This window comes from Malus domestica, chromosome 05 (assembly GCF_042453785.1).
Source record: "Malus domestica chromosome 05, GDT2T_hap1".
In the NCBI taxonomy this organism is placed as follows: Eukaryota; Viridiplantae; Streptophyta; class Magnoliopsida; order Rosales; family Rosaceae; genus Malus; species Malus domestica.
This window is the reverse complement of record NC_091665.1, coordinates 39,671,110-39,681,752: the sequence shown is the minus strand read 5'-3', so window position 1 is coordinate 39,681,752 and position 10,643 is coordinate 39,671,110. Positions and strand designations below refer to the sequence as shown.

Below are 10,643 nucleotides of genomic sequence, written 5' to 3'. Positions count from 1 at the left end.
TGCAAATTTAAAACGTAAAAGTCACATTTACATTTCGTCTGCTAAAGAACTTTGCTAGTCACAGTAAACACAAACAAGACAGTAAATTCATGCTCCTCCAGTCATAGCCTGAAATAACAAAATATTATGACGGGAAATGCCGCGTCCGAACGCTAACAGTACATCGGCGTACAAATGTAACGCCGGAAATGCAAGCCATCAGATCAAAAACGAGAAACAGCATCAGACAATCAATGAACTTATTTCCAAAATCAATTTCATATTCAGAGAAGAGGGGGGAGAAAGGGAGTGGGAGAGGGAGAGGGAGAGGGCAACTATATATATTGACAAGTTCTTGCTAAAAATACAGCGGGCGAGAGCGTGACAAATCCAAATTCTGTAACACCTAAACTGTAGACAAATTAATGAAACATGAAAGTTACTTCGCTACGAGGGTCTGCAAACGAGAACCTACCGCCTTCCCTTTTCCTCAATGTTTAACTGGAGAAAGGGCGTGAGGGGGGGCTAGAGTAGAGAGCGAGAGCGAGGGCAAGATCAGTTCTTACAGGTGGGGAAAAAATATCATCAGCCCTATTCAACAACACTGACTCCGATGATGTGCGCAAGGCCCTATAGATACAGTCGCCTTGCCCAACCAAGTGTCTAGATTCAACTTCCCACCCAATCACTGTCGTGGCGTAATGAGTTAGCCCAGTTAACTGATCATCAAGAATATACATTAGTTCCCTTCCTTGTCTTTCTCTTTATCACTTGCAGCCGCTTCTTGACTGCCTTTTGTTCCCACGTCGGCAGCTGCAGCATCAGAAGTGGTCGACTCAGAACTTGGCTTCTCGTTGCCTGATTCTGACAGCTCAGGCGGCTTTGAAGTTCCCTCAACTGTTGATTCAGCTTGAGGCTCAGTAACAACTTTATCATCTTTTATCAGCGGCTCAGAAGTGGACGGAGAACATTTAGCTGTATCTGCAGATTCCGTTTGATGCTCACCATTTGGTAGGACATCAGATGGTTCCCCAGAGTCTGAACTCTCCCTCCATTCAACCCACTCTGGTGGTTTTTCAGTTTCAACGGGTCCCACTTCTGGCGAATTGTTGGGGACGGCAACTTCTGAATCTTCTGGTTTTGTTCCTGGTTCTGGAGAAGATGTTGCGGTGTCAACCAAGTCATCATCTTCACCAACAATGACATCATCATCACTGCCACCACTGATAGCACTAGACTCCACCGTATTTGGTGATGGAGAAGCAAGAGAACCAGTTGAGCGATCAGTGGCAGCCCTGTCATCCTCAAACGCAAACCAGTTGGAATTTGTAAACAGAGAACCACTGCAATCAGAAAGGCAACCATGTCAAGCAGTTCAAAGCACTTGTATTACATACATAATCAGGAAAGCTAGATATGCACAATAACACTACTAGTAAGAGTCCAAAAATCCATTCAGAAGCTTAGGCCCTCTATCACATAACCCATGCGAAGAACTATAAACCAAGAAAACATGAAAAGAAAATTGTTTGCTTCGAAAGTCGGCATTATAAGCCATAAAATCTCAATATTTCATGATATTATGGTGGGTGCATTTTTGCTCACCACCCTCAAGTGATGGTAATGCTCACCATCCTATTTATCACCGTTGGATGAGTTTCAATTTTGACACTTGTGTCTATCCACTACACATCTCAAAATTCGAATCATCTAACGGTGATGAATAGGATGGTGAGCGTCACCATCACTTGAGAGTGGTGAGCAAAAATATTCCCATTATGGCCAGGAATAGCCTACATGCATTGATTTAGTTGTGGCAATCAAACCCTGCATACAGCTTCATGCTGTAGGATTGTCTTGCCAAATATCCTAATAGAATCTAAAGAGTAAAGATTAAAGGACTTTCCACCTACCTTTCCTGGTCATCTCCCAAACGCAGTGAAGATATAACAACTTCAGCAGATTCATCATCAAAGTAGACATCCTGCACCAAAATTATATAGTAAGCAATCGTTGCAAAACCTTTTTATATAGAAACAAACAGTAGTCAACACTGATATCATCAAAACATAAGAAAAAAAAATTCATGCTCAATGAATGGAGTAAAATTGCAGCATATTTGATACCTCATCATCCCGTTCAAGTGAGCCATGGCCCTGGAAAGCATAGATTCTTGATATCAATAATCATCATCACAGCAACATTAAAGTAATAATGACAAAAGTGTTTGGAACATTTTTGGACATTGTCATCTTTTCCATTTCCTCTAGGACCATGTAATGAGACACCACTCAATTTCATAGCTGTTGCGATAAGAAACAAAAATTCCAAGTACTGAAAATATTAACTGACAACTTTATCATCTAAACGCTCCAGGGGAAATTTGGATAGACTAATAGCTTTCCTAAACATTAAATGCAGTAACAGAGACGTTATAAAACTAAATATAATGGCACCAAATTGTCTAGTCTTAAAAAGGGAAATTTGTTCTATGTGATACTTCCTAGCTATGTGCATATGACGATAGTTAGTGTAAATTACTCCTGAAGATTTAAACAGGTCTATTTGCTACCCTCTTCATTTATACTTTTCACCCACTCAAAGGGTACTTTCTAATCTAAAATTTTGAACACACAGGCCTATTTTCTACCATAAAATGCTAGGTTATTTTCTCCTGGACATTGGTTTTTCCCCCTTTGAGTTGTCTCTTACAATGTAAAGTGTGTAGATATAGGATGATAAAATAAGCACAGGTATCAGGGGGTACCTCATCTAACTCGTCATTGTTGTATATTCCATATCGGAAAGCCTGGCTTAGGTTATTTGCAAGGGCTGCAACATCGTAATCTCTATCTTGATAGTCATCATCATCACTATCCCTATTTCGATCATGTAATGCAGTTGGCCGCCTGTTACAGTTGATGAACCATAATTAAATAGCCAAAAACATGAGGCCCATAGGACAGTGGAGAGGTAATAAAGCAATGAAAAGGGTCACATTGATAAATCACTATCGTATCAAGGAGCAAAAACAAAAGCAATATTTTACTAGAATAAAACCACATCTATCATGTTTGCTGTCCACTAGTAACCATATGTGATTTACTACAGCTTTAGAACTTGCACCGCAAATCAATGGTAAATGTGACATGAAGAAACCAACTGCTTTTGTGAGGAAAAGCACGTACCCACAGGCCCATTGATAGACGTTCTCGACTGTATTACGCTTTGACAGGACACTTGCCTGCCACTCCGCCCACTCAATGTTTTCCTGCAAGATAATTACAACTCTAAAAATGACTTTGACAGTGAAAACAGTAGGCACCATAATATTGGTAGCGTTATGTTTCTTCCATTCAGCATAGATAACAGAATACTTATTTTCATAAACTAAAAAGGCTAAAAAATACAAAAAATAAAGATAAAAAACCTGCAGCAGCGTCTGAATCTCGCTATTGTTATTTCCAAGCTGAATGAGTTTGTTGGATATGCGTGTTAAATGTCCAATGTTCCCTATTCTGGGTGGGGATCTACCCTCAGCAGGAACAGTTGGCTGAAAGAAAAATGAAACAAGACAATGTTTAAATAGGTTTCAATAAACTACTAACTGAAATAAAATAATAAGTACATAAATTATCTGGATGCAAGATATTAGTAATATACAAAACAATGCAGCACCACCTTGTCCGCGTCAGCTGCCAATGTAAAATTCTTTTCTGCTTGAAGTATTTTTCCAACAAGGTCACACTCACGAAGAAGATGTTCAACAAGAGGAATATTCTTGCTTTCCAAACACGACACAATTATGTTCTCTATGTGGTGATGTACAAAGTTGTTATATGGGTACCTGGAGTGGCAACAGAATCACGGCATAAGGCACTTGTATCAAATCAGTCTTTTTATAAACATGAAAACTTTTGTACTTACTTAAAAAACAAGTCTAAAATTCTCTGTACAGCACCAAGACGAATCAATTCCTTCTCAGCAGCTTCACTACCAACCGTAAGTAATACTGAAATGAACTCTACAACCTGAAGAGTACCATGTTCAGAGTAAACAGAATTAAACTACAAACATCACCCTTAAACAAACTATGAAAGTTTCAAGGGGCTTGTAAACATATTAATTGATTATTACATTTAACTAATAATGTTCCATAACAAACAGTCCAATCACACAGGAAGACTTTTGTGGAGAAAGAACTCAATTCTTAAAAGTGAGCAAGGACCACTTGAAAAGACCATTAAAATATTCACCTTTAACCGATGTTTTCCAAGAGGCGGCTGCAACTTGCCATATGTAGTTAACAGCGTGTTATCCACCGATGAAACATCCAACAGCTTCAGCAAATCACCTAAACAATTAAAAGAGATAATACTTAATCCTTAAGAAAAGAAACAAAAAAGTCTCTTCAAATTCCCATTGCCATTAAAAAGGAGCATAGAAACTCTGCACGGTCATATGAATGTGTAGGCAAAGCAGCCATATATCAGCTCACACTTAACTAAAAGCAAATACCATAGTCAAAAGGAGATAACTTTACCTAGGCTCTCCAGCATGCCCACAACAGTCTCAGGATTAGCAGTAACTGTGGATCCATGAGTCATCTGACGGCCATACATATGATATGTTCCCAAAGTTTGCCTCCTAGGGTCTAGCAAAGAGATGCATACTGACAACGAGTTAACAAGAACAGATTTTGGCCGTGAGTCCTCCAAAGCATGCCAAAACAATCTTCCTATAAAACTGCACAAAATACACAAATGAACTTTAATGAAGAAGCTACAAAGAAAATGCATGTATAACAATAATCAATAATTATGCGAAACAAATCTTACCTTGGGCTGGAGATTTTAGAAGAAAGTCCAGGCGGAGCAAACCGTGTTATAGCACAAAGTGTCTCCGCTGCATTAGCATGCACTTCAGGAGAATCCTGTAGAAATCAGGATCACTAGAGTTTGCTCATTAACACTCAACATTCTTTAAGCACATCAAACAGAACATCTATAATAATATAGTAAAATGTGCAGAGCAAAAACAAATACATAGAGTAAATTTTTTTTTTTTTACAACAGGCAATTAAAAAATTCAGACTTTACACAAACTCTCTGTTCAAACATGTATATAAAAAATAATAATGAATAATGATTAAGAAACCCCCATTGTCTAGTCATTCAACCGCATGAATATAGCTTAAATGTAAAATTAATCACATACTGAAGAGCTGAACTTGTCCACAATCATCTCGAGCACATTTGTATCTTGTATCCAGTGCATTGCCTCCGTATGATTAGAATACATGTGTTCGTCAGCACCAACCAGACGTATCAAAACCTATAAAACATATAAATTGGGTTTTCAACTATTCTCCAACTGTAAGGCTAACAATCTTAAAGTGCTTCTTTTGCATCTAAGTTTATAAAGCAGTGCATTAAAGAAGCTCAAATATGGAGAGAAACAAACAACAGTCTACAACCAACCTCCATGATAGATGTAATTCCAATCAGGTCAACTAGCTTCTTAACAATATCTTGATGACCCTGAATGTGCACATAAAAACAGTGGATCAGCTCGAAACTAAAGCAAATAAATTAACTCATGAAAACCTTAAAGCTCTTACTATCTTAAACATGACATATGAAGTGATAGCAAGTATTCAATAGAGAATGAAATATACATGTATCATGGTTAGTGAGGATATTAGGTTCAATCTATTTGAGGAGAACATGAATCTATGAAGTCATGCATCTAGTAATTATAAGGACATATGTTTTAAAAAAACTCGCCTTGAGGCGCGCCTAGGGCGCCCTTGAGGCTGGGTGCCATGGCTAACGCCTCAGTTTTGCTGGAGTGGGCGAAAGGCTTCGCCAGAGCCGCCTAGGCGCGCCTCTGAGTTTTTTTTTTTTTTTTTTCTTTACTCCCAAACCCAAATTTTAGATAGGATTTTAACTGCCTCATACCTCTTCCTTGCACTTTTGTCTCTATGCCTTTTTTCTGATTTTTATTTTTTATATAATGGATGTGTGTGTTGTTTGCATGCATTGTTATGTGTGCTCATTGTGCTTTTCATCCTCTATTTTATGCATATATAATATAATATATGTATATATATGTGTGTGTATATATATTTATAATATATGTGTGTGCTCAGGATGATTATTGATTAATAATCTTCTTATTTTTAATATAATATATGTGTACGCTCAGTTTATATATTAAAAAATTTAGGTCCCGTGAGGCTTCGCCTCACGCCTAGGCCGGGCTTCCCCCCGGACGCTCGCCCACGCCTCACGCTTTTAATACACTGGGACATACACACCAACAGAATTATCAAGCAGACAAAGGCTCAAAAAGCCAAACAGACTGTCGCATTTAAAAGTTCTTCACACAACCAGACACCACTTTATGAAATTACAAAGAAACTTATATAACCCAAATTTTCCCCTTTTAATCCACCAGAATATGCATTTCAGACACCCATTGGCCAATATCACAACAAAATTTCAGAAAGTTAACGCCTAAGCAAAAAGGATTTTGAAAATAACAATAATGGACTTACCTGAATATACTGCAGGAAAGGAACTGTCTTGCGCAACAGCAGACAAACAACAACCTATGATAAAGAAATTAAAAATGTAAAACCTAGGAAAAAGGAATTAAACAGCAAGTAAACATATATAATTTACCTTGGTAAAACTACTCTCATGTCAACAAATGAAGATAGCATTTAGTTCAACAAGGAAATACCTTGCTAAAGTACCCAGCCAAGAGTGTGCTGTGAGAATTATTTGGTTCCAAAAAGGAGAACAACAAGTTCATCAACTGGCAACATGACATAACCAAGTTAATCAAAAGTTGAATATGTTACACATTCTTCAAAACTATCAACCAGTCATTCAGATTGTATAGTTACAGTTTCTTACCTCCTCATCCTCTACCAATGTTTTGAGTATGATATCAACTTCACAAGTAAAAATCTCACATGCAATAAAAGGAAATCTGCATCACACAACAAATTGACTTGATCAATCACATGGGTAGAGTAAACCAGTAATGCTCATGTTTACATGTGCATTCAATGCAACGCACTTGAAAGTTCGTCTCTTTTCAGCATCCTCAGGAGCTTCTTCAACTATGTATCGGATGAGTTGCTCAACCTGGGCTCTTTCTCGCAAACTGCAATGTAGGGCACCACAAATAATTTAATTTATTAACATATCTTGAAAAATGAAAAGGAATTTTACAGAAGCTTATGCATAAAAGGAAAACAACAAAACTAAAAAGTGCAAACAATATTATACGAAAAATATTTAAGACAAATTATCTTATATTTTTTGGTCTGAGAAATAAAAGATTTGCTCAAATTGGATGCAAATCAAAGCTTGGAAAATAAAAACATTCCATCTACATAAAAAAATTAAAAAATTAAAAAATAAATCAAAATCAAAACGAAATTTCCGAGGTAGACATCTCAAACCATTGAGGCATGGAAATCAGGTAGTTCAAGTCCAAATTTCTGATTCAAAGCCAAAGAATTTGCATCTATATGCCAACATCAGAGTCCCACATCTCTAAACCCCAAACCATTATAAGGAATCATTTTGAGAATAGCTCTTAAAAGGAAGTGTTGAATTCCTGCTTTCATCTGTCAACATGTTGGTCTTTTGATACATGCACATGACAAAACATAAAATCATTCTGACAAATGCATAACAAGCAGCCCTTACCCAAAGACACTAAGCAGAAAGACAGAAGCCCTCTATTAACTCACTCCTTGAGGTACAACGAATAAATAAGGAGCAAGGAAAAGAAAATAAAGGTCAAAAATATAGTGGCAGTAAGAAAATGAAAGGAGCATTACAAATTGATTAGGCGGCCATTAAGAGCTTTGCATTCTTGAATAATTTCATCTTCATCAAGTAGCTCTTCCAACGTGAAATTATCCTTGTCCAAAATTGTCTCCACCTGAACCATAGCATAAAATAAGAGACGCAAACACATAAATTAGGCTAGGAAACAAACAAAGAGCTAGCTTTCATATTAGTGAAAACCCGTGGTATGGACCACATAAAGCAAGTTCATAGTAAACCAACAAGCGTAGGTGACAGCTGGAGACCGTCCCAGCCTTCTAGGGTAGGGCATAAGACACAATGTAAATCAGCGCAGATATAATTGAATGATTCAAGGGAATCACATCATGCAAACAAATTAATACAACCTACTTATAAGCCTGCATATAATCATATCCAATTTTGAAAACCACACACCCAAAAATGGTTAAAGCAGTGCATCGTAGGATTTTGAAAAGTCTCCAAACCTTGCACAACCCTCAAACACCCCTTATCGAATTACTAACTGGCATGTAATGTGTTGCCACGGTCTGACTTAACAAAAATCCATGTCTACTACACTAAAAACCACTATGTTCTAAAGACGCAGCCACTACTTTCCAACCGTAAGATTAAAATAAATAATCTTTTCAATGGCGTTTTCCGACTGCCACAAAGTGATATATTAGAAAGTTCACAGCTCCCACTACACCACTGATCCCAATTCCGGATCCGAAACCAAAGACAACATGCCCAATTTCAAACATAGTCTCAATTGCCAACCCCCCAGCAGTTTGCACACAACAGAACAACTCTCCTTAAGATCCAAATATTCCAAATTTCAATTTCCAATCCCACATTTTCTTCACCAAGCAAACAGAGCAACACAAAAAATACCCAAAACTTCACCAAGTTTCAATCCGAACATATCACAAATAATCCTATACCGCGCCCCGCACACCAAATGTCAAAACAAAACAAGAGAAAACAAAAACGACGTCGGACAACTCACCGGAGACGCCGTGGACAACCCCGCCATACGCCAGAACATGGTTGAATTGAGTAGCGAAAATGGCCTCCGCGCGGCGAATTGAACTTGGATCTGAGAACCCCCAGGAAACGAACCCTAGCGCGCCCTCACAAAATCCCCAAAGCGAGGATTCACCAATCGCCGAACCGCCCAAAACGCCGAAAGTGATCCGAGCATGGGATGCGAAAACCCTAGAAATTGGAATCCGCGGATTCGATTTGGATCTAAATCGAGGGCCGCACAGATATGGAAGAACCCGACGAAGCCTGCAATCGCGGTCGGGGGTGAGAGAGAGAGAGAGAGAGTGTGTGTCGTTTGGAAATGAAATGGAATTATGGGATGGAGGGTTGAATTATTATATGGCTCTCAAATATTATTTTCCTTTTTCGTGTTTCATAATCTATGCTTTCTTTTTTTTTTATAAAACTGATAAAAAAAGTTTGAAAATTTTGAGTTTTAACGGTAAGGATAAAATAAAGGGTAAAGAGACTAGTACTAGTATTGATTTTTTTAGTGTAAAAATGTGATTTTTCGTTAAAATAAACAGTACCGGAAACTTTTCGTTAAAAATTTTTTTTTTTTTTAACAATCATTTGGATGGCTATTTATTTACAAATAAAAATAAAAACATTGGAAACAAATATATATTTGGATTGCTATTCCAACTTTGTGATGACATTGAAAACACGACTCACTGTACCAAATGTTATAATATAAATAATTAAAAATATTTTAAATCTTTAAGGACTTGTGTTATGAAACTTGCTGTGGTGGCTCTGTTTTGGCACATTAAAAAATCTCTCAATAATATGTCGTTATAATTTAAGGTTGGAGCGTTGTTGTCAACTTGCTTAGGGGAGCGTTTATTGACTAATTTGTGCATGTGTAATGCCTTCCATCTCTTGTTTTGTTAGTTTTCTTTTTCAATACTCTTATCTTTTTCTTTGTTTTTATCAATCATCATAGTCACGTCATCAAAGTCAAACTTTAGTTGTGAATGTGAGCAAAACAATAAAGATTAAGATGCGATGGCTAAAGCTTGAATTTTGAATTTTATAGTTTTGTTTTGTATCATATAACGTCAATTTTAAAATTATTGAATACTGGTCAACTATAGAGCATCATGAACTTGCTAAAAGGTCTTTGTTGAGACACCCATGCTAAAAGCACACTGAACTAATCCCACGAGTTGAGGCCATAACATGTGACGGTCGCTCATTTGCTATATGTGACGAGTGAGGACGCCACATTAACTACATTCAATCCCACATTAGCCAAATCATAAAAGTTCCTCCAACTTTGTCTCTATAAAAGGCTCTACTCTAACTTAATTGTTGTTCAACACTTATATTACTATTAAACTCGCCTAACTTGATGCCCTAAACATACTTTACTAACTTAAGCATCGAAGACTCTTATGACGTTGGTGCCTTGTGATACTTACTCTACCTTACTTGCATGTTGCTTTGTCCATCTACCTTTAATCAAAGCTCCCTCGCGAAGGTCACTTCACCTGCACTTTATGATTGAACTCTCCATAAAAGCCCTTGAAGGGTTGAATGTTTCCCTTCACCACATAATTGGTGATGAAGCATTTCAAGTGTTTTTAGAATCAAAAATACTTTTTTAAAAGTGCTTTTAATAATTTTAAAAACACTTTTAAACATATGCCAATATTTTTAACCGTTGAACTACATTTTTAGATACTCATCATCAATGTAAAATTCAAATATAGGACCATCTCTAATGGCCTTTGGCATGTAAGTTTTAGGCTCGGATCTTTTTTTATATGGAAAACGGTGTGT

The 10,643-nt window shown here is 37.2% G+C and overlaps 1 protein-coding gene across 1 annotated transcript; it reads right to left on the bottom strand.

The window, feature by feature from the left end:
- Window positions 1-222: 222 nt before the first annotated feature.
- Window positions 223-9,206, bottom strand: LOC103435618 (uncharacterized). The gene is made up of 19 exons (XM_008374006.4): window positions 8,821-9,206; window positions 7,841-7,944; window positions 7,069-7,155; window positions 6,903-6,978; window positions 6,727-6,801; window positions 6,539-6,592; window positions 5,460-5,519; window positions 5,197-5,313; window positions 4,818-4,912; window positions 4,523-4,725; window positions 4,236-4,333; window positions 3,907-4,010; window positions 3,661-3,826; window positions 3,410-3,532; window positions 3,168-3,250; window positions 2,747-2,888; window positions 2,106-2,135; window positions 1,893-1,963; window positions 223-1,322 (listed from the first exon to the last, which is right to left on the bottom strand). The coding sequence occupies exons 1-19, from the start codon at window positions 8,857-8,859 to the stop codon at window positions 719-721; spliced, it is 2,331 nt and encodes a 776-aa protein (XP_008372228.1). The 5' UTR covers window positions 8,860-9,206; the 3' UTR covers window positions 223-718.
- Between the last annotated feature and the right edge of the window lie 1,437 nt (window positions 9,207-10,643).

What these genes read in the sequence shown, in the direction of transcription:
- LOC103435618 (XM_008374006.4), bottom strand. Translation starts at nt 8,859, where the DNA reads ATGTTCTGGCGTATGGCGGGGTTGTCCACGGCGTCTCCG. An exon ending in CATTGGTAGAGGATGAGGAG is followed by an intron (nt 6,802 to 6,902) that starts GTAAGAAACTGT and finishes TCATGTTGCCAG; the next exon opens with TTGATGAACTTGTTGTTCTC. An exon ending in CACTTGAACGGGATGATGAG is followed by an intron (nt 1,964 to 2,105) that starts GTATCAAATATG and finishes ATTTTGGTGCAG; the next exon opens with GATGTCTACTTTGATGATGA.